General features: G+C 61.1%; 1 protein-coding gene across 7 annotated transcripts in view; it reads left to right on the top strand.

Annotated features, from left to right (window-relative positions):
* Positions 1-23545, top strand: part of ZNF532 (zinc finger protein 532) — a 72999-nt gene that overhangs the window by 38688 nt on the left and 10766 nt on the right. For all 7 annotated transcript variants that reach the window (XR_008628460.1, XM_055125422.1, XM_055125423.1 and 4 more), the window contains 4 exons: positions 3566-6159; positions 16561-16742; positions 20656-20832; positions 23279-23441. Coding sequence is in view for 6 of the 7 variants with exons in the window: in XM_055125422.1 (XP_054981397.1) it covers positions 3583-6159; positions 16561-16742; positions 20656-20832; positions 23279-23441 (3099 nt within the window). In the remaining variant the exon portion in view is untranslated. The remainder of the gene's footprint in view (positions 1-3565; positions 6160-16560; positions 16743-20655; positions 20833-23278; positions 23442-23545) is intronic.

Here is a 23545-nt window from a genome sequence, read left to right on the forward strand (position 1 = left end):
GGAGGGAGGCCCTGGGGCCCGGCCTGCTCTGCGAGAGGTCACGGCCAACATCCGTTCCCAGCTGGCGGCCGAGCCGTGGTGGAGGCCTGGCCCACCCCGGCCGCCCGGACTGTGGAAGGCGGTGCCCGAGAGACAGTTCCCAGGGCAGGGACGGGGGGCAGGGGGGCGGGGGGTGGCGGCAGCCGGGGCCGAGGCCGCGATTTGGAAGATGAAAGGCAGTTGGCTGTGCAGGGGTGGGGCGTGAGGCCCGGAGAGCTGGACGCCCCTCCCTGCTGGTTCCTGAGTCGAACCTGGAGGCCCGGGCATGGTCCCACGGGGAACGCAGTCCACGGGAAGAGCAGCGCCTCGGAAGCGAGTCACCAGAACGTTCTTCTGCTCACAGGAGGAGGAGGAGAGTTTGAGGAAGGGGTTCGAGCGCCGGAGTCTGCCGGAACGTCTCCCTGCAGCGGGGCGTGGGTGGCCGGCAGTGTGGCCGGCGGCAGCTGGGCTGCAGAGCAGACGCCGATGGCCAGGGCAGGGCCCTGGGGGTCCCCCACCGCGGTTGACGGGCACTCTCCCCTGGACGAGAGCAGGAGTCCGTTTTCGGGGGCCTGGGTGAGCCCGCGCCGTCACCCTGCAGGCCGCTGGGGACTCGGGGGTCAGCACTTGCCGGCCGAGCGCGCCGGCTCTCTCTCCGGGGAAACCGAGACATGAGCCGTCCTTGGGAAAGTTCTGGAAGGCTTCATGTTCGATTTGCTGTTGTTCGGGGGCCACGCGGGGCTGGGGCTGGGCCGGGGGTGCGGGTCAGGGCTACAGCCGGGCTCTGGCCCTCGCAGCTGTCTCCCCGCGGGCTGTCAGTCCCCAGAGAGGAGAGAGGGACGTCCGAAGGAACAGCGGCCTTACTCGGCCTGCCTGTGCCCGCCAGGACGGAGGCGAGGGGACGGCAGGGCCGGACGAGAGGCAGGGGGCCCGTCACGGCCCAAAAGCTCTTTTGATTTCTTCTTTATTTATGTTTTGGGGGTGCACACCTAGCCGTGCTCAGGGCTTACTCTAGCTCTGTGCTCAGCATCCACTCCTGCTGGTGCTCCCAGGGAGCCTCTCGGGTGCCGGGGTAGAACCTGGGTGGGCCGCCAACACCTGCTGTGCTTTTGCTCCGGCCCCTTGATTTCCTGGTAACATTTTTGTTTGTTTTTGTTTGGAGGCACCGCTATTTGCAAAACGGTTAATGGTAGGATTTCAGGCCTAAGACATCCCAGCACCCAGCCTCTGCCTCCCTCTGTTCCAGTGCTCCCTCCCATCTTAGCCCTCACCCCCACCCCCTGCCTCAGTTTCCTTTTCTGTCACTGGACCATGCATTTTCCATGTCTTTGGGTGGAACGGTTTGTTTTTTTTCTTTTTTTGGCCTGCAGCGCCAGTGCTGTGAGTGAATGCCAGGTTATTTCTGTGGCATTTCTGTGCGAAATGAAGAGGCTTAGTGCCTTTGAAAGGAGACATATTTCAGGGGGTAGAAATGAAATGAAAAACATTTGCTAGAATAACTAAAGCCGATCCTGCTGGAAAATGAAGCCATCGCGGAAGCTGAAATGCCGTCTTTTAATATTGTCTCTTAATGGAGACAACAGTAATGCTTTTTTTTTTTTTTAGTGGGGTGAACACTGAAGCAAGCTGCCGACCGTAAACCTCTCTCCCCTGTGCCTGCTCTCACGGAGGTGGGAGTAGAGCCCTTGCCCCCTGCCCCGCTGGAACACGTTCCCTTGTGGTCCAGAACGCGGGCCGGGCAGTGACGGCCGGTGAGCAGTGCTGGGTCGTGCGGGGCCTCTTGGCCGCGGGCCGGCCCTGTGCCCAGCCAGCCACCGTGGCCACCGGCAGCTCAGGTTTCAGGGCTGCCGCCCTCACGACCCCGGGGGAGGAGCGTGTGGGCAGGCCGGTCACGATGGCCATCTGCTGCTGCCCCGCGGGGCTCCGCACTCAGCACCCAGCACCCTGGCCGGGAGCTTCCCGCCGTCTGCTTTTCCGCCCACGTCTCATGCAGGTGCCCTTGGAACGGCCTCCCGGAGCCAGTGTCCGAATTGCCACCGTGTCCTTTGTTCTCTGGGCGACACCTTGGTCACGGGACCACGGTGCTGGGGCCCTGCTGGGTGAAGGGAGGCCCCTCCCCCCTGCACACACACACTCGGCCCAGGGGTGTCCAGAGCTGTCCCCAGTGCAGCCCCCGTTAGCTGTGCAGGGCCTGGGGGTCACCTGCCCTGTGTGGGGACCCCCCGGGCAGGGTGGGAGACGGGCAGGGCCTGCGTGGACGGCCCCCGAGCGGTGAGCCCCCTCCCCACGTCCCTGCGGCCCTGCTGGTGCCCGGCTGTGACCCTGGGGCTCCCGAACAGCCAGCACCGTGGCGAGTGGTGTGGGGCGGGGCACCGTGAGGCTGGTGCTGTGTCCCCAGGCCTCCCCTGGCCCCAGGGCCCTGGGGCAGCTGGTGCACCGCGGTGTTTCCCTGCCAGAGGCCCGCGGTGGCCCTGGCACGGGGCAGGGAGTCTCAGCTGGGACTGCCCTCCTCATGTGGCGTTTCCACGGGGACGGTTGTGGGGACAGATCCTGCCTGGGCCCCCAGGAATCGCCCCCTTATTCTTAGGACAGGGACCTCCTTGGCAGCGCCACCCCCCGTGGACAGTGGCCTCGTGCTCGGGGTGCCCTGCCTGTGCTGGGCCTCCTGTCCGGTGTGTGGTCGGCGTCCCCCCGGGAAGCCCGAGGGGAGCTCAGTTCCGGCCCCCCACGGCCCCCCTGCACCCAGCAGGAGTCACTCCTGAGGGCTGTGGGGGGCCCAGTCGGGCAGGGGCAGGGGAGCAGTGGCGGCCTGGCAGGGGTGTGTGGGCGGAACCCACCGCCCGCCTCACCACCTTTTGGTGCCCCTGCCTCCTGCCCGCTCCCCGTGCTCCCTGCCCTGTGAGCGTCTTCCGTCCCGGTTCCTCCCGACTCCTCCCTGCTCCTCCCCCTCTTCCCTCTCCCCCTTCTCTGTCCCTTCCCTGGACCACACTCCAGGCAGCATGGGACCTGTGCTCTGTGTGTGTGTGTGTGTGTGTGTGTGTGTGTGTGTGTGTGTGTGTGTGTTTGTGTGTGTGTGTGTGTGTGTGTGGTCAGCTGGGGTGTAAGCAGGGGTGAGGCCTGACCGGTCTCCCACACACCTTTGCACACAGAAGAGCTCGAGGGGTGCTGGGGGCTGCAGGGAGGAGGGGGAGCTGGTGAAGCCTTATTTGGGGGGATTTGCTGTTTTCAGGGGCCACACCTGGTGGTACTCTGGGGGGTCCGCTGGTGCTGGGATGGCCCCTGCAGGCAGTGCCTGTGCTCCCCCACCTGCCTACCTGACCCCCGCAGTCGCCCCTTCATGTATCTGCCCGGAAGGACGCTTTCCTGAGCGACCCTCACGTCTCGGCCGAGTGTGGGGGGTCCCCCTACCCGTAGGCTGTCCCCCCTCCTGACGCTGCGCCCCGTGTTCGCACGCCGGCGCCCCGGTGTCCGAGAGGCCCCGGCCGGCCTCCCCCCAGCGGGCCCCGGGTGCCGAGCGCTGACGCCTTGTCCTCTGCCCCTCTGACAGGACGCCCGGGCCCCTCGATGACCATGGGAGATATGAAGACCCCAGACTTCGACGACCTCCTGGCGGCCTTCGACATCCCGGACATGGTGGACCCCAAGGCAGCCATCGAGTCGGGGCACGACGAGCCCGAGGGCCACATCAAGCCGAGCGCGCCCGCCGAGGACGACGCCCACGCGCCCGCCGCCGCTGCCGACGGCGGCGTCAGCGTCATCGTCAAGAACGTGCGCAGCCTGGACGCCGCCGAGGGTGCCGACAAGGACGGCCACGCGCCGGCCGGCAATGGCCTGCACAACGGCTTCCTCAGCGCCGCCGGCCTGGACGGCTACGCCAAGGATGGCCCCAAGGCGCCCAAGGCCGGGGACGGGCCCGAGGGCGCCCTGCGCGACGCGGCCTTCAGCCAGTTCAGCCCCATCTCCAGCGCCGAGGAGTTTGACGACGACGAGAAGATCGAGGTGGACGATCCCCCGGACAAGGAGGACGCGCGTGGCGGCTTCCGGGCGCATGTGCTCCCGGGGGCCGCCCCCCACCAGGACTACGACAAGCTCAAGGCCCCGGGCGCGGAGAGCGGCGGCAAGGCCGGCTCGGCCACCGGTGCCGCCGTCGCCCTGACCTCCACCGCGGGCGGCGCCGACAAGGGCAAGGCGGCGAAGAGGGAGGCGGACGTGGGCGGTGGTGCGGCCGCCGGCCTGGCCACCTACGAGCCCTTCAAGGCCCGGAAGACGGAGGAGAAGCTGAAGGAGGGCTCGGAGAAGGGGCCGGAAGCCCGGGCCCACGAGGCCAAGCTGGGCGTGGAGAAGGGCGAGGGGGGGCTGGGCGCCAACCCGCCCCCGCCGCGGGCCAAGCCCTCCTCCAAGCTGTCCTCCTGCATTGCTGCCATCGCGGCCCTGAGCGCCAAGAAGGCCGCGTCCGACTCCTGCAGGGAGCCGGCCGCCAGCCCCCAGGAGCCCTCGCCCCTGGCCAAGGACGCCCACGAGAGCCCCCGGGCCGCTGAGAAATCCCCCGAGGCCCCGAGCCTCATCGACGGTCCCAGGAAGGGCCCCCCGAAGCCCCCCGACAGCCCCCGCAGCATCTCCAGCGAGAGCAGCAGCAAGGGGTCCCCCGCTTCGCCCGCCGGCTCCACGCCCGCCATCCCCAAGGTCCGCATCAAGACCATCAAGACGTCCTCGGGCGAGATCAAGAGGACGGTGACGCGGGTCCTCCCCGACGTGGAGCCGGACGCCGCGGGCAAGAAGCCGCCCGAGCCGCCGGCCGCCGTCATGGCCTCGGTGACATCGCTGCTGAACGCGCCCGCCGTCCTGGCGTCCCCGCCGCGGGCCCCGCTGCCCTCGGCCGCCGTGGTCACGGGCACGGTGACGCCGACCGAGCTGACCCCTAAGCAGGTCACCATCAAGCCGGTGGCCACCGCCTTCCTCCCCGTGTCCGCCGTGAAGACGGCCGGCTCGCAGGTCATCAACCTGAAGCTGGCCAACAACACGACGGTCAAGGCCACGGTCATCTCGGCCGCCTCGGTGCAGAGCGCCAGCAGCGCCATCATCAAGGCGGCCAACGCCATCCAGCAGCAGACCGTGGTGGTGCCCGCCTCCAGCCTGGCCAACGCCAAGCTCGTGCCAAAGACCGTGCACCTCGCCAACCTGAACCTCCTGCCTCAGGGCGCCCAGGCCGCCTCCGAGCTGCGCCAGGTGCTGGCCAAGCCACAGCAGCAGCAGATCAAGCAGGCCATCATCAGCGCCGCGGCCGCCGCCGCCGCCGCCCAGCCGCCCAAGAAGGTGTCACGGGTGCAGGTGGTGTCCTCGCTGCAGAGCTCCGTGGTGGAGGCGTTCAACAAGGTGCTGAGCAGCGTCAACCCCGTGCCCCTGTACGTGCCCAACCTCAGCCCGCCCGCCCAGGCGGGCATCACGCTGCCCGCCCGCGGCTACAAGTGCTTGGAGTGCGGCGATGCCTTCGCCCTGGAGAAGAGCCTGTCGCAGCACTACGACCGGCGCAGCGTCCGCATCGAGGTCACCTGCAACCACTGCACCAAGAACCTGGTCTTCTACAACAAGTGCAGCCTCCTGTTCCACGCGCGCGGCCACAAGGAGAAGGGCGTGGTCATGCAGTGCTCCCACCTCATCCTCAAGCCCGTGCCCGCCGACCAGATGACCGTCTCCCCGGCCAGCAGCGCCGCCGCCGCCGCTGCGGCCGCCGCAGCCGCCGGCAACACCCCGCCCAGCGCCAACGTGGTGGTGTCCGTGTCGGCCACGGGCGGGGGGGCGGCGGCGGTGGCGGCGGCGGCCACGGTGACCACGGTGGCCGGCACCGCCCCGGCTGTCCCCGCCTCTGTTGTCGGCGGCGGCGGTGGTGGTGGCGGTGGCGGCGGCGGTGGTGCCGGCAACAGCGGGGGCGCCCCGCACACGGCCCCCAAGATCCAGTCGGGCATCACCGGGACGGTCATCTCAGCTCCATCCAGCACGCCCATCGTCCCGGCCATGCCCCTGGACGAGGACCCGTCCAAGCTGTGCCGGCACAGCCTCAAGTGCTTGGAGTGCAACGAGGTCTTCCAGGACGAGACGGCGCTGGCCACCCACTTCCAGCAGGCGGCCGACGCCGGTGGACAAGTAGAGTATCTTCCGCCTGGTGGGACGGGGGCGGGGGCGGGGGTCTCGGGGGTGGGGGGTGTCCGCGGGGCTAGGGACCGCCGGCTGGGTTGCATGAGGGGGAGCGTGTGGGTGGGGCCGCGTTGCTAACGGGGTTGGGAGGGTCAACCTGACCCCAGAACCCGGGCCCTTGGGCGGGGCCGCTCCGCCGGGACTTGGGGGTCTCCTGCCTCAGGGTGGGGCTCGCTCTGCAGCTCATCTCCCTCCTCTGGGGCGCGGCGTGGGGGTCGAAGACGCCCCTCGGGAGCCCTCGTCTGGCGGGCATTCTTTCCGTCCATGCAAGCCGGGACGTCTGGAAGCCGGGAGACTCGGCCCCGGCCGTGGTGCCCGCAGGAAACAGTCTTGTGACGGGTCAGGTGGCGGCGCCCGGCAGCGTGTGGCTCCCTGAGCCTTTGTGGGTGCAGCCCTGGCGGCGTCACACCCTCGGGTCTTTGCTCGGGACGGACAGCCCCGTCGACCTAGAATCCCTGGTGGAGCCCGTGGGCCCCTGGCGAGAGACCGCCCCTCCCCCAGCTCTAGGCAGGCCCAGGACGTGGGTTTGGGTCCTGGGCAGAGACAGCACTTAGGGAGCTTGTGGTCACGCGTCCTCACTGGCAAACTGGGTTGTCCCTCCCCGTCCCACCTGTGCCCTGCCGGGCCCTCACTGAGAGGCTGGTGCAGCCAGGGTGGCAAGTTCTTTGCTGGAGTGTGAGTCTGGAAAGCCACACCCGCCACTGCCACCCTTTCCCTGGGTGTTGGCCTGTGCTGGTAGTGGGGGGGGGGGGACTGAGAGAGGGCTGAGGGAGGGCTGTGGGGGGGGCAGGCAAGCAGCAAGGAGTCCCGAGGGCGGGTTGTGCAGCTCAGGCCCCCGTGTCTCCTGGGCGCCCACGGTGAGACACTCAGGGCCAGGAAGGTGACGCGTTCCGGTGACTGTCCCCACTCCCGATCCCCCCCCCCTCCGAGGCGCCTGCCCTCTTCTGCCCTGGCGGGGCCAGCCGGGCCTCCCTCTCGTGCGTGGTGCTGGCCTGCCGAGGCGGCATGATACTCTCGATGTTTATCCATTTATAAGCAAATTTCATGACTTCATCTCTCCTAAAAGCTGCATAGTATACCATTGGGTAGATGTACCAAAGTTTCTTTAACCTGTCATCTGTTTTAGGGCACTCGGGTTGTTTCCATATTTTGGCTATTGTGAACAGTGCTGCAATGAATATATAGGTACAGATGTCATTTCTGCTGTGCTCTTTTGAATCCTCGGGATATATTCCCAGAAGTGGTATTGAGGGGTCATGTGGAAGCTCAATTTCTAGTTTTTGAAGGACTGTCCATATTGTTTTCCAGAAAGGCTGGACCAATCAGCATTCCCACCAACAGTGAAGGAGCGTCCCTTTTTCCCCACATCCATGCCAGCATTGGTTGCTTTTGTTCTTTTGAATGTGTGCAAGTCTCTGTGGTGTGAGATGATAGCTCATTGTTGTTTTGATTTGCATCTCTCTGATGACTAGTGATGTGGAGCACTTTTTCATGTGCCTTTTGGCCATTTGTATTTCTTTTTTGAGGAAACTTCTGTTCATTTCTTCTCCCCATTTTTTGATGGGGTTGGAGGTTTTTTTCTTATACAATTCTACAAGTATCTTGTATATCCTGGATATTAATCCCTTATCAGGTGGATATTGGGTAAATATCCTTTCCCATTCTGTGGGCTCTCTCTGTATTTTGGTCACTGTTTCTTTTGAAGTGCAGAAGCTTCTTAGTTTGATGTAGTCCCATTTGTTTATGTTTGCTTCCACTTGCATGGTCAGTGCTGTTTCGTCCTTAAAGTTGCTTTTAGCTTCAATGTCATGGAGAATTCTCAGCAGGTTAATTTCTCAGTGAGGTCTGTCCTCAGACGGTGGAGTCTGGCTGGCAGTGAAGAGACTGCGTTGCTTTCTTCCGGGAGCTTGGTTTTATAGTCTCTGGCTGTTGGCTGTTGGTGGGATTACATGGCGGTGCTTGGGGGACCATATGGGATGCCAGGGATCGAACTGGGTTGGCCACATGCAAGGCAAACGCCGCCCTACCCACTGTGCTATCACTCTGGCCCCGTGATCTCAGGAATTCTTGAGTGAATCTACCTGGGCCTGGGGTGTGTGTGTGTGTGTGTGTGTGTGTGTGTGTGTGTGTGTGTGTGTGTGTGTGTGTGTGTGTGTGCAGGCTCTGTGTATATGTGTATATGTGTGCAGGCTTGTAGATCTCAGCCTATACCTGGGCCTGGGGTGTGTGTGTGTGTGTGTGTGTGTGTGTGTGTGTGTGTGTGTGTGTGTGTGTGTGTGTGTGTGTGTGTGTGCAGGCTCTGTGTATGTGTGTGCAGGCTTGTAGATCTCAGCCTATACCTGGGCCTGGTGTGTGTGTGTGTGTGTGTGTGTTTTCATCATTTTGGCAGGGTGGACAGTCCCTTTTCCTTAGAAGTGACGACACTCTAACAGTCTCTGTGGGGGGATGCAGGTGGGGGTGGGGGGCACAGCAAGGTGGGGTTTGGAGGGGTCTCGGCGGGCTTCGGCTGGAATGGAGAAGAGCAGCCTGCGTTTTCTCCGTGTTAGCCTCCCTCTCCTGTTCTGGCTTTATCTGTTTGGGGCCACACCCGGCCGTGCACCAGGCTTACTCCTGCCTCTCCTCCACTCGGGGCTGGCTCCTGGGGGCCGTGCAGGATGGGGGATCAGGCTCGTGTCCGCGAACACCCTCCCCGGCCTGCAGGCTCTTGCTGGGGACCTTTTTCCTCCCTCTGCAGTGACGCTTCTGGTCGGTGTTTGAAGTCCCGTGTCTTGGACCTTTTGGGTCAGCGAGAAACTCCACCTGCCTGTCTCCCTGTGAGGGCCGGGCGCACCCGTGCCCAGCGGGCGGCGTGGGGCATGTGCATTGGGGTGTGACTGTCTCCGGGCCTGCCTGGGTTTTGTGGCGAGGGCGTGAGCCCAGTGTCCTGCGTCTCAGCTCCCAGCCCGTGCTTCTCTCTCTGGTGCTCCCGAGACCAGCTGTTGCTTCCTTTCCCTCCGCTGCCCTGAGTCCACGTGGGGTCCCCAATCCCTGGACCGAGGTGTACCGGGGCGCTTGTCTCCCCCAGCAGAGGCTCTTCCCACCCCTGCCAGTGCTCAGGGAACCACATGGGATGGCTCTGTGCAGAGCAAGTGTCCTACCCACTGTGCTACCTCTCCGGCCCCCTCTCCCCACTGTTCACCCGCTCTGGCTCTGCTAGGGAGTGCCCAGTGGGTGGGCTTCTTGCCCTCTTTCCTTCAAGGAAGACAGCTGCAGAGAGAGCACAGCAGGTGGGGGGCTTGCCTTGCTCACTGCCCACCTGGGTTTGATCCCCACCGCCCTGAATGGTTTCCTTAGTCTCATTAGGAGTGATCCCTGAGCACAGAACCAGGAGTCCGTCCTGAGTCCACCAGGCCTGAACCCCCCCACCAAAACTCCATGAGGGTTGTTCTACCTCAGGTGGGATGAAGGTCCAGAGGACCAGGAAGCGACCCCCCTCCCCCCATCATTCCAGTACTGCCCGCCCCTCTCTCCGTCTCGCCCAGGTCTTTGGGTACCCTGGGCTGTCGTCCTTCCCAGCTCACACGCATCAAGTTGACCCCCTTTGAGATGACCCGTGGACAGGGGTCACTGAGAGTTGGCGCCTGTGGACAGGCTGCCCAGCACTGATGGCCCTAAAGGGTCCGAGCGGGTGTGTTCTCAGAGGCCCTGTGTGCGGTGTGGCCCTGCTGAAGTCCGGGCTGGCCCTCCCCCTCCCGGGGTCCGGCCCAGGCCCTCTGGGTCCCACTGCCCCCAGGCCCACGCCCAGGACTGGGGGGGCTACGGCGTCACGTGCACGCCAGTCTTCAGGACTCGGCCTGCACCCACTTGTCGTCCCGTCCGGAAGTGCCGGCAGAAGAGTCCATCCCTAGGACAGATGGACACGACCATGGGGACAGACAGCCACTGGGACAGACAGCCACTGGGACAGACAGTCTGCCTTTCTGGCTGTGCAGCCCCAGAGAGTCAGACACATGCCACTGACTTTTCTTCTTTGGCTTGCGGGCCCCGTCCAGCTTGCTCGTGGAGTTACTCCTGGCTCTGTGCTCAGGATACTGGTGGGGCGTGTGGGACCAGGTGGTTTTATTTTACGTTGATTTTTGTTTTGGGGGCCACACCCAGCAATGCTCAGGGGTTCCTCCTGGCTCTGCTCTCAGGAATCCCTCCTGGTGGTGCTCGGGGGGACCATATGAGATGCTGAGGATCGAACCTGGGTTGGCTGCGTGCAAGGCAAGAGCCCTCCCCGCTGCGCGATTGCTCTGGCCCCGCGAGCCTCTGGCTTCCACACAGTCGGCGCCGTGGGGCTGTCCGCTTTGAACCTGTCTGACTGATGGTCGCTGGCTCTGGGGCACAAGGAGGGGTGGGATCAGGGGTTCAGGCATTGTCTTTCTCCCCAGGAAGCATTCCGAGCTGAAATCGCCCTCCCTCATTCAAGGGCCTCGGGATGTCACGGCCTCACCCCGGAGGGCAGCCGGGGCCACCCTGAGCCGTGTACAGGGCGGGCGCCGCTGCTGTGGCAGCTGCCAGTGGACCAGGAAGGCCCGGTTCTTTATTGCTCGCTCGTTATCCTTTGCGCCTTGTCGTGCTGATAACCTGAGATAGAGATGTGGAGGTTCTGCCCTTACCGGGTCAAAGGGATTGTGAAAGTAAATAAGTAATAACCAGCTGAGTAAATCCGAAAAGCTAATTGCCTTTATTAAGTGGCTCGTGGTTTGGGCGCCTTCCCTTCTGGCTGGGGAGGGCTCGGGAGAGGGTGGGTGGCTTCTGGCCATGTCGCCTTCGGAGCCCAGGAGGGGCCTGTTGGGCAGATGACCTCAGCAGCGCTGACCAGCCCGGTCATGCCATGGGGCCCAGTGAAGGGTTCTGTTTCTGGGCGAGGCTCTGGCTGCAGTAGTTTTTTTTTTTCTTTCTTTTTGGGTCACACCCGGCAATGCACAGGGGTCATTCCTGGCTCATGCACTCAGGAATTACCCCTGGCGGTGCTCAGGGGACCATATGGGATGCTGGGATTCAAACCCGGGTTGGCCGCGTGCAAGGCAAACGCCCTACCCGCTGTGCTATCACTCCAGCCCCCAAGGCTGCAGTAGTTTTTTAAATTTTTTTTTATTTAAGGTAGTTCACAATATTTGATTACATTTAATATTCAAATGTCACTGGAGCAATAGCATAGCTTGTAAGGCATTTGCCTTGTACGTGGCCGACCCGGGTTCTATTCTTCGTCCCTCTTGGACAGCCCGGCAAGCTACTGAGAGTTCCCACCCGCGGGACAGAGCCTGGCAAGCCACCTGTGGCATATTCGATACACCAATTCCACCACCATGCCACCTTTCCCACCACCGTATTTGGGATGTTTCCATCCTAAACCCCAATCCCTGGACCAAAGCAGAACCGAAATAATATATTTTGTATTATTTGTTGTGAAAAACCGCTGAAAATGCTATAAAAAAGTATCCATAGAGGAAAGATTGTGAAGATTGTTCTATTTTGGCAGGGGCCAGTAAGCCCTTCTATAAGAGATCACTAAAAGGTTAAAGGTTGAGCCTTGTGAACCTTCATATATATATGTCTATATATATAGACATATATATATATATTCCTCTATGATTGGTTGCCTGCTATTTGACCCCCATCAAGTGTGGTGTGGTATCTTGGAGTATGGGTAGAGTGTGTCTTATGATGTGTTGTGTGGCCATAAATCTTCGCTGTCCAGGAATAGGTTCACTCATGCGTGAGGCTCAGCCCGAGCGTGTGGGGTGTGTGTGGCTTTGAACATGGTGGCCCTTGGGTTCTGGAGTTTTTTGGCTGCTGGGGCTGGGTCCCTCGAGGCCTCGAGGGCTCTCACCCGCCCCCCTCTGGGGCGCCCTGTGCAGTTGGTTTTTGTCTCGGCCGGCTGACAAGGTGCTTAGCGTAAGTGATTCCATCTTGGGGCGTCGCCTTTCTGTCTTCTCGTAAACAGATTATTCGAAGAATGACCCCTGGGGGTCACTTCTGGACTAGCTTCCAGGGTGCCAGGCAGAGGGGACTTAGCCGCAGAGGGTGCTTTCTTGCTTTCTTCCTACAGTTTCTAGAACTTGCCGGGTGACACGGACCTGTCGCCCCCTGGTTAGATGGTGCCCAGGGCTCCAGCCCGGCCTCTTGTGTGTCGCCCGCTTGCTCGGGCAGCGTTTGGCCCCTTTGCGGCAGACTCTGGCTGTGGGTTTTCTGGTCCCGTTCTCCTAAGCACATAATTTTAATTTTGGTCAGACGAGGCTGGGCTCAGTTTGTAGGTTCGTGCTCCGAACCCTTCATTTCTGGCCCAGCGATCGTGTGGGTAGATTAGACGTGTCCGCCCCGCCACTCTGCAGATTTGCTCATTTAGCTGTCAGCCCTCGTTAGGGACATTTCAGCGCGGCAGAACGGTTTGCAGCCGGCCCGGCCAACCAGCGCGGGGAACAAAAGGTAGAGAGAGTCCTTCTGTGAGGCCCGGTGCTGTTTTGTTCCAGTGACAGGCTGTCTCCACGGTCTCCTTGTGAAATCGGATGAGAGGGAAAGCCAAGAGGTGCCCTTTATTGATGATGTTGTTTTTGGTGATTATGCTGTAGGTAGAGGGTGACGGGTCGGCTGTCAGTGAGGCAGAAACAGTCACACGCATCTGGGCTGACAGTCAGGCGGGCACAGATGTGACCTTTCGATCACGTTTCAGGCTGTTGCCCGCGCTGGGGCTGTTGGAAATACAAGCGTCAGTGGGTGCTGTGCTCAGTCCCAGGTCTGCCTGGCTCATCCTCTCCCCTCCCCGTACCCGTTCAGGCTCTTTGCCTCCTTACCAGCGGGCCGGAAACCCGGAGGGCCATTGACTGCGTTGCCTGGACCAGGTCTGACGTTCGTAAGCCCTACCCGAATCCTTCCGTGGGATGGCCAGGGGCCCCTCGTCCCCTCCCTCCACGCCTGCCGCAGGAACCGCTCAGTGGCTGGAGCACACGTGTTACATGCAGGGCGCCTGGATCCCGTCCCCTTCACCAGGTGGTCCCCCCGAGCACTGCAGGAGCAGTCTCTGAGCACTGTAATTAGAGTAACAAACCATCACAACAGAACAAAGGCTATCCCCTGGGTGTCAGGGCCTGGGTTGGGGCAGAAGATGGAGTGGGAGGAGCCGGGGCCTGACCTGAGACAGCATCTTCCTTTCACTCGGGAGGGGGGCTGCTAAGGTGCTTCTTCCTCTAGCCCTTAAGACACCCATGTTCAGGAGGCCTGCGTCCAGTGTCGCCGACACACGCCTTACCCCCCCGGGGCCTTCTCTCTGGGGCCGGCCTGGCTGTGCTGCACGACTGTCCTCTCTGTAAGTGGCCTTGGCTTGTGCAGTAGAAGGGTAAGGGTTCCCGGGGTGTAGCTGAGCTCACGGATTAAGAACAGACAGCGTTGGGCCGGAGCCATAGCACAGCGGATAGGGCGTTTGTCTTCCACATGGCCGACCTGGGTTCGATCCCCAGCATCCCATATGGTCCCCTGAGCACTGCCAGGGGTAATTCCCGAGTGCATGAACCAGGAGTAACTAACCCCTGTGCATTACCAGGTGTGACCCCAAAAGAAAAAACAAAAAGAACAGACGGCGGGGAAGCCCTGGCCTGTCCGTGTGCTTAGACGGCCCTGAGCCTCATCGCCCCAGACTCCCGGGGTCCAGAGAGGCTGGCCGGACCTTCTCCGTTGGACCCCATGTGGATGTGGGTCTTTGCCCACCCGGGACATGCTACTTGAAACGCTTGAAGCGGGACCAGCAGGCAGAAGGCAAGGGCCCCTCTGTCCCTTCCCTGGCACGTGCTTGTGTGGAGATCTGCTGCCGCCACGCCGGGATCCAGAAGGCCAAGGGCACCTGCCCTCGCCAGCACAGCCCCCCCCAGCCCCCCGCCCCTGGAGCACGGAGGCACGGGCCTTGGGCTTGGGCTGCAGGCGGCCCTGGGGCCTCCCCGCCTCGTTTCTCATGGACTGGTGTCTGGCCTCTGGGAGCTCTCCTTGAGTAATTCCCGTGTGTGTTTTAGTGACCCGTCAGGATCAAAAGCCTTCCACCCACCAGCACGTCTGCAGCCAGTTCTGCACGGCCACTGAGGGGCCACCAGACCGCCTCTTCCTCTGACTTTCAGGCAACACTCGTGCTGGGGAGTTTGCTCTAAGCTGCCTGAGGGCCGTCTCTCTCTCTCTCTCTCTCTCTCTCTCTCTCTCTCTCTCTCTCTCTCTCTCTCTCTCTCTCTCTCACACGCACACACACACACACACACGGTGATGCTCAGGGCTTACTCCTGGCTCTGCACTCAGGAATCTCTTATCTTCTGGCAGTTCTCAGGGGGCCATATGGGATGGCGGGGATGGACCCCCCTCCCCCGCACCCTCCCTTCCCTCCTCCCCCCACCTCCCCACCGTTGGCCTCGTGCAAGGCAAGTGCCCTAGACCATTGATCAGTCTGAGCTGAATGTATACCCTTGGCGAGCCGTGTTGAAATTAATGTGCTCAAGTACTAGGAGGAGGGGAGGGAGGGAGAGAGGGAGGGGGGGAAAAAGAGAGAGAGAGAGTATGGGAGAGGGAGAGGGAGAGAGAGAGAGTATGGGAGAGGAAGAGAGAGTGTGGGAGAGGGAGAAAGTGTGGGAGAGGGAGAGGGGAGGGAGTGAGAGGGAGGCTGTGTTCTTATTACTGGTTTCATCTTAGTGGCGTAGAGAGTGTTTGAGTGTGCGTTTACTGAAAAGCAGCCCAGAAATACATATTTTAAGAGGCTTGTGGAAATTCAGACATTGTAATTCTCTGCCTGGGATTAATGAGTACGTGGGGAAGCAAATGGAAGACTTGAGTTCAAAGAGACGAATGCCTACCTGTGATAACGCGGATGCCAGCAGGATCTTATAATTAACGCATCTGCTGACTGGTTTCCTTGTTGCGGCTTGTTTTAATCTTTGGGAATATATGTTATTAGAAAAGGAATGTATTTTTAATGATGCTAAATGACCTCCTCAAAGCTGCCTGTCATGTTCTTATTTTGTGATTGTAATAAACATTTTATGGGATGAAATTCGTCTTTCGGTCCTTTCAGGAGAAAACCAAGAGAGAATTTTCTCCAGTGAGTTTTTTGTTTTTCTTTTAGTTGATTGAAGATTTAAACAATAATTTGGGGGTACAAGTCAAACCGCCGAGAGAATAAAGAGTATTTAAAAAATATTTTTTTCTTACTCCATTGTCAGTATGATCATTTTTAACCTTAGGCAGGCTCTGTATCTTGAGGCTTTCTTTAGTCAATTCTACAACAACCTGTGTATTTTAGAAGGTGGTAGGTACCCAATGTTACATGAATGTTTAAGTGGTACTCAAAACACATTTATATCAGCTGTCATGCTGGGGTTATTTTGCGGGTATAGAGTTCTCAGTTTATATTTGAGATTTTTGTTTTGGTGTTTCAAACGATGCCGTATTTAGTGCTTCAAGGCTAGGGGTGAGTGAAAATCACATGCATCGGCCTTTCCAGGTGTGTCGCCATGGCAAGCCCTGGGCTGCCCACGGGATCAGTTCTTTAAGCTCTCTGAGGTCCAACTTGGTTCCAAAATGTGTGGATCTGAACTCAGTCGATCCGTGGTAGTTACCAGTCACGCATGGGTCAGTTCGACTGTTTATTGTTTGTTTGCTTTTTGGGTCACACCTGGTGATGCTCAGGGGTTACTCCTGGCTCTGCACTCAGGAATGACTCCTACAAGTGCTTGGGGCACCATACGGGATGCCGGGGATTGAACCCTGGTTGGCCGAGTGCAGAGCAAATGCCCTACCCGCTGTACTGTCGCGCTGGGGAGACCGTGGATGGCTGTGACCGGTCTTTGGTATTCCTCTAGCTGGGGCCGCATGGCTGGACGGCCGAGACTAGAGGAAAACCAACACGCCCACGGGATGCTCCTGGTTCCTTTCATTTCGAGGAAAGTCGGTTTTATTTTGGCCGAGGTGTGGGGCTGTCACTGCCGCCCCGACAGATGCCCGTGAACCCGGTGTAGGCGAGGGTCTGCCTGCCACCCTGATTTGCGGGCCCCCCTCCCCCTGCTTGGCGGTAATGCAGAGTCAGGTGGGACCCAAAAAGGCGTCTGCCCGTGGCCGCCCTTCCCTCGCCCCTGTACTCTGGGGTGACCACTTAGGGACACCGACGGGTCCTCAAGACTCCGGCTCGGGGATTTCCCGTTGCCCTTCCAGAGGTCGCTTTAACCCCGGGGCTTCTAGTGGGGCGGGGGCCGCGTGGGCGAGGGGCCCCGTTGGCTGGCTGCGAGTTCTAACGAAGCTTCTTTACGTCCCGAACGACACTTCCTAGGACCAACCCTGTCTCCCCTTTGGTTTGTCTAGAAGACTTGCACTGTCTGCCAGATGCTGCTCCCTAACCAGTGCAGCTTCGCCTCCCACCAGAGAATCCATCAGCACAAGTCGCCCTACACGTGCCCCGAGTGCGGGGCCATCTGCAGGTCGGTGCACTTCCAGACGCACGTCACCAAGAACTGCCTGCACTACACGCGCAGAGTCGGCTTCCGGTCAGTAGGGCGCCGGGACCCTGGGGCGGGGGGCGGGGAGGGGCGGCACGGCGACACCCCAGCCCCCGGGGAGCTGACGGCAGAGTCTCTGATGGCCCCCCGTGAGGTCTTTCCTCTGTGCCTGCCCTGCGCACGCGCGCACAAGCACGCACACACACGCACACACGTGCGCGCGCCCACCTACACGCACACACGTGCGCGCGCACCCACACATACAGATGCACGCATGTATGCGCACACACGCTCTCTGGGTCCCAGTGCCTGTGAGAGCGCACTTGTGCCCCCTTTATCGAGGCACCCGTGTTGGAGGGGTCCGCCGCTGATGTCGCGCTCCCTGGAACCGTCCTTGCCCCCCTTCCCCACGCAGCCTGGCTCCGGGCTCCTTTCCGCACCCCCTCCCAGCACTTCTCTCAGCTCTTCTCATCTTTCTGGAAGCTTTTTGGGTGTGTTTTCTCCGACACCCACGTGGCGGGTCTCACGTTGGTCTGGCTGGTTCAAAGCGGGGACCCTCAGCTCCCCCGGCTTAGGGCCCTGAACATCCTTCCCCTACCCCCCGTGGGTTTCTGATCTCCGAGACCCGCCTCGCTGCCCGCGGGCCTCTGCTCACAGAGCTGATGCTGTAGCCTGCGTGGTGGGTGGCCTGGTCATCCCGGGCCCTTCATGCTGTTCCCCCTTCGGAATCAGAGTTCTGGTGTTTTATGGAAGTACGTCTTTATCGGTGTGAGTTTGATTTTCCTTGAATTGAGGCGATGGTTCGTTGCTTTCCCAGGAGGCTCCTGGCCTTTGCACGTGCTTTTCTCAAGCTTCCAAACCCGAAAAGCACCAAGACTCCCTGACTGGGAATGGCCCTCACGGAAGAAGACCTGGGGTCTGAGTGCTGAGGAACCTGGGTTCCGTGGCCCTTGCTCTCACTTGGGTCGGGTGTGGATGGTGCGTCCTGTCCATGCTGTGGTGCCCCCGTCTTCAACGTGGCCGGTGCACGCCCAGTGGCGCCGGATATTGTGGAATAGACGGAGAGTCTAGGTGTGGGCTCCGGGGGCCCAGGAGGAGTCGGTGGGTGAAGAGGCCCTGGGGGTGCCAAGGCTGTGCCCGGTGGGGGCCGGGATCCTGAGTCCCGCCGGGGCTTGGAAACTCGCCACTGGCTTCTGTGTCTAATCGCAGGGAGCAGTCTGCAGCCGTTTTCCTGGTGCTGTTCTTTTAACCCACGCCAGACCTCGCTCAGATGGTCGGTTTATTTTCCTACTAAAATAACAGGGAGCCTGGGCTGGAATGAGCGGAGGAAGCGAGGCGACTGAGAGCCGGCTCCCGCTGGCCTCTTCCGGGTGGGGGCAGGCGCTCAGCCGCTGGCCCTACAGAGGGTCCTCCTGGGACCCAGCCTGCCCCCCCCACACCCCCCGTTTGCAGAGTTGCTCAGATTTGCTGCTTTGAATTTTCACGTTTAGTCTAGATTCCCCCCCTGGACTTCAGCCTTCAAAGGGGCTATGAGAATACTCTGTTTCTTCCTTTTGGGTGGGTTTCTGGGCCACTGCCGAGGTGCTCAGGGCTTCCTCTGGCTTTGTGCTCAGGGATCACCCCTGGCAGGGCTTGGGTTTACACGCGGTGCTGGGGATCGAACCCCGCGTGGCCACGTTCAAAGCAGGTGCCCTGCCCGCCGTGCTGTCTCTCCGGCCCTGGGTATTCCGCTGCTCCGTGCGCGGCCACTGCTTTGGGCGAGGAAGGAAAGTTTTCCCACGCTCCCCACCCCCAGCCTACGCTTGGTCCTTCGCAGTTCCCCAGCTAGCCCGGACCCGGACAGGGTTCGCCTCCCGCCCTCTGTCGTGGCTCCCAGGTGGCGAGGCCGCGCTCTCTCGAGCCACAGCCTCCTCCGCTCTCCTCCGCCTCGTGAGAGCCCAGGCTCTGTCCAGGAAGGGGAATCAGTCGCAGTCCTGTAGGCGATGCACTTTTTTATTGTCGTTTGGGGGCCACACCCCAAATGATGCATGGGCCTCACTCCTGGCTCTGCACTCAGGACTCACTCCTGGCGGTGCTGGGGGGACCCTGTGGATGACAGGGATCGAACCCGGGTTGGCCGCGTGCAAAGAAAGCGTCCTCCCCGCTATACTGTCGTCACTGTGACCCAGGTTTTTTTTTTTTTTCTGCTTTTGGGGTCACACCCGGCGATGCACAGGGGTCACTCCTGCCTCTGTACTCAGGAATTACCCCTGGCGGTGCTCAGGGGACCATATGGGATGCCAGGGATCGAACCCGGGTCAGCCTCGTGCAAGGCAAACGCCCTATCCGCTGTGCTATCGCTCCAACCCTTCTGACCCAGCTTTTTTAAAAAAAAATTTTTAATTGGAAAAAGAAGCTGGAGGGGGCCTTGGGACAGAAAAGCCGTCGGGTCTGTGAAGGAGTTTGAGCTCAGGAGGGAACCTCGAGCCCTTGACGTCGGCTGGCCTGTGGCTCTTGAACTTGCTGTTCCAAGTACTGGCCCTGCCGACCTTTCTCCCTCGAGGGCCTCCATCTCCCGGGGCCTCCCGGGTTCCGTCTGCTTGCCCCGAGCCGCCTCCTTCCCCCGCATTTCTCCCTGGGTCCTGATTCTCTGGCCCTCGGGTCCCTCTCACGCCAGGCTCCCCCTCGCCCTTCCTTTGTCCTCGTGACCTTCAGCTGCCGGGTTCCTGCCCTGGAGGGGAAACCTTTTTCCTGCATCGAGATGTCTCGTTTCCCCGGCGACCGTCTGTTTCCGCCTGCTGGCGCCTGCCTCTGCGCAGGGCTGTGAGGCCCCGGACGGTTTCCTGCCCCCCTGCCCCCCGCCGGTATCAGCTCTTGCTCACATCTCCACTGCTGGACCTCAGGCTGCCGGACACTCGGGTCCTGGGCGCTTCGCTGGGAGGCCGCCCGTGTCCTCCGAGGGGGCGACCATCCTGAGTCTGCCCTACGCGTCACCTCGTAGGCGACTCCAGAGGTGATTCACTCCCAGAGACAGCCCAGGCCGGTGGTCGTGGCCTGTGGTACCTGCTGGTATGCGTTGGCACCAGCCGTCCAGCTTGCTTGCCGCCCCGGGCCCACGGCACCAGGTGCGGAGAGTGGACACTCCCGCCCTTGGCCGTGCCGTTTGGGGGCAGGGTGCCTCAGCACCCGGCCAGGGGTGTCCCAAGTGCTAGTGGACCTGTCCCCGATCTCCAGCAGGGTGCTCACCTTCTCCTCCCCACTGTCTGGAGTCTTCACGGGCTTTTTACTTTTTTTCTTTTTCTTTTTTGGGTCACACCTGGCAATGCACAGGGGCTACTCCTGGCTCTGCACTCAGGAATCACCCCTGGCAGTGCTCAGGGGACCATATGGCAATAGCCCTCCCTGCTGTGCTATTGCTCTAGCCCTTTCATGGGTTTTTTAGAAGCCTGAAAGATGTTCAAGAAATAACAAAAACAACAACAGACGAACCCTGAGAGTTTCACTCTTCTTTCTTTGTGATTTTCCTTCGTGGCTGCATAAAACTACGTGTCAAGCACGTATGCAGGCGGAGCCCGTGTGCTCGCGTGCCCATGTGGCCGAGCACGTGTGCCGCCCGCATCTCCCCTCTTGAGACGCGTGCTTTCATGCTCCCGTGTCTGATGCCGGGCTGTGTGTAGAGGTGCTCTCCACCTTTGGAGAGGCCTGCATTCTCCCTGGTGCGTGGTACCCTCTCTCTCACTTTCCCTGCTTCCTCTCCTCCCAAAAGCCTCCAATAAAATCTGTTTTACTTAAAACACACACACACACACACACACACACACACACACACACACACCATACACGCAAAAAAAAAAAAAAAACTCTTTACATGTCACCCATAGGAGGAAAACAAAATAGACCAAGACCCACACCGCCCCCAAGGCTGCTGGGCCCGGCGGGGGTCCGGACAGCCTCTCACGCTCCCGCTCTGCTTCCCCGCCAGGTGCGTGCACTGCAACGTTGTGTACTCCGACGTGGCCGCCCTCAAGTCCCACATCCAGGGCTCGCACTGCGAGGTCTTCTACAAGTGCCCCATCTGTCCCATGGCGTTCAAGTCGGCCCCCAGCACCCACTCCCACGCCTACACGCAGCACCCGGGCATCAAGATTGGAGAGCCCAAGTGAGTGGGGGGGGGAGACGGGGCATGGCGGGGAGCGGGGTGCTCCCCGGAGGGGGTGGGGGGCGGGGGCTGGGGGAGGGGCAGGTCCCCCACGACGTCCTGTCTGCAGCTGTGGCCTGTTCCGTGCGCTCCGACGTCTGTTTTGCTGAGCAGGTGATATTATATCGGTCGGGTTTGTTTTTCCGTTCGTTTGTTTTGGTTTGGGGGCCAGCCCTGGCTGTCCTCAGGGGCTGTTCCCGGCTCCGTCTTCAGGAGTGGCCGGTTTGGGGCCCAGTGCTCAGGCCGTAGTCCTGGTCTCACACTCAGGAATCACTCCTAGTGCTGCGTGGGGGACTGGATGGGCAGCCGGGAACAGAATGTGGGTGAGCTACTTGCAAGGCAAACGCCCTCTCTGCTGTATTATTGCTCCTGCCCCTTGGATTTTGGATTTTGGTTTCTTTTCTTTTTTTTTTTTTTTGCTTTTTAGGTCATACCCAGTGATGCGCAGGGGTTCCTCCTGGCTCTACACTCAGGAATTACTCCTGGCTGTGCACAGGGGACGGTATGGGGGGTGCTGGGAATCGAACCCGGGTCGGCCGTGTGCAAGGCAAACACCCTACCCACTGTGCTATCGCTCCAGCCCGGATTTTGTTTTAATGGGATTTTTATCAAGTAAATTCTAGGAGATTGTTTTCAGGGCAAAGGGTGGGGTATGGGGATGACCCAAGAAACTTAGACACTCTCACTCCCCCATCTTCCAATTTCTCCATAGCTTTTTCCTTACAGAAATACCATTTATGCAATAGCAACTTTTTTTTTCTTTCTTAACCTGAAGTTAGTTTGAGATCTGGTACCTCAGTTGATGGCTTCACAGCTGCTCTTGAGCCTTGGGCGAGAAAAGAAAAATTTCTTTTCCCTGCCTCCGCTGTGTTCTGCGTTTGGTCCGTTTCTGCCTCTGTCAGCTGAGTCTCTGCTGACGAAGCGGGACGTGAGCGGCCGGCTGGCGGCTGCCCACAGAGGAGGGAGGCTCGGCCTCCATCCCGTGTGGGCAGGGCTGGTGGGAGGAGGCTGAGGGGGAGGCCGTGTGGGGGCAGGGCGGTGCCGTGCCAGCTCCTGGCCTCCTGCCCTCCTTCCAGCGCTGGCTCGGGGGGCTCCTCGAGGATCTTTTTATTCCTCTTGGTGCCGACGTGGGCTGGCATCCTCCTGAGAGGAGGCCCCCCGGCTCCCGGCTCTGGGGGCATTTTTGCCCAGAGCGCCGCAGTCACGAGGCCTTAGGGAGAAGGCAGCGTCGCACCAGGCCTTGCTAGGTTTTACTCCAGCACCGTCTTTGGGGGAGATGTTGGCAGAGCACTGTGGACGGCTGGGCAGAGCGCCCCGAGGGCCGGGAGACAGGCTTTGAGTGCAGACCACCCACATTCTGTCCCTGGCAACCACCAGGAGTGACACTCCTGGGACTGCTGGGTGTGGCCCCCAAGCCCAGACAGATGGCATGGGAATGGCTCTTGCGCCAGCTCCGATACAGTGGGATGTTAGTGCGGGGGGGCCTTCACTCTGATCTTGGCAGATGCTCAGAATGAAGTGGACTTTGAGTACAGCGGGGAGGGCACTTGCCATGCGCGTGGCCCACCCAGGTTCTGTCCCTGGCAACCCCATGTGGTCCCTGCCCTCCCTGGCCCCGCCAGGAGTGATACCTGAGCCGGGAGCCAGCCTTGAGCACTCCTCGGTGTGGCCACAAACCGACTGAAACACACTGACCGATGGATGGAGAAGACCAGGGGTCAGCATCCAGCGGGAGAGATTTCCCCGGGCGCTCAGAGCCGGGCACAGGGTCACCTGCGGAAGACCCAGGATCAGCACCAGCACGGGGGGGGGGGGGGGGACAGGCTAGGCCCCCGGCACTGCCAGGGCGCCCCCAAGACAGGACAAAACCCACAACAATACCTGCTGTGAGTTTTCTCCCAAGCAAAGGCAGCGAGAACCGCCCAGCGCGGGCGGGCTGACACCCAGGGGTGTAGCTCCCGGGGCCTGGTGGGAGGGAGGGAGGAAAGGCAGCGCAGACCCTGGAGTCAGGTCCTGAGACCACTGGGGCCCCGAAAGGGCCTGGGTGGGGGGGAGAAAGAGGATCGAGACCCCCCACTCCTGAGTACTCCCGGGTCTGACTCCAAAAGCCAAAACAGAAAACCCTGAAGTACAAAGTCAGGAAAGGTCGTGGGGCCAAGAGGCAGCGTGGGGTTACGGCGCCTGGCTCGCAGTGTGGCCTGGCACAGGCTCGAACCCCGGAACTGCGCCCAGTCCCCTGAGCACCACCAGGAGTGAACTCTCCCGAGAGGCACGGGGAGCGGAACTGCACTGTCAAGCCCGTTGCTCTGCGCTATCCCGCCAGTCCTTGGAGCGTGCTCCAGGGCGTCTGCCTCCCTGCCGTCCCAGCGGCCCCGGCTGATGCCCCCCCCGCCGCCTTCTCTCCTAGAATCATCTACAAGTGCTCCATGTGCGACACCGTGTTCACCCTGCAGACGCTGCTCTACCGCCACTTCGACCAGCACATCGAGAACCAGAAGGTGTCGGTGTTCAAGTGTCCCGACTGCTCCCTCCTTTACGCGCAGAAGCAGCTCATGATGGACCACATCAAGGTGCGCGGCCGCGGGGCTGGCCCCGGGTGGGTCCCGCACCCTCCTGGCCGGAGACCCAGGGCAGCAGGGAGGGCGCTGGTCTGGCACACGGTTGACCCGGGTGT

Source organism: Sorex araneus, chromosome 2 (genome assembly GCF_027595985.1).
Source record: "Sorex araneus isolate mSorAra2 chromosome 2, mSorAra2.pri, whole genome shotgun sequence".
In the NCBI taxonomy this organism is placed as follows: Eukaryota; Metazoa; Chordata; class Mammalia; order Eulipotyphla; family Soricidae; genus Sorex; species Sorex araneus.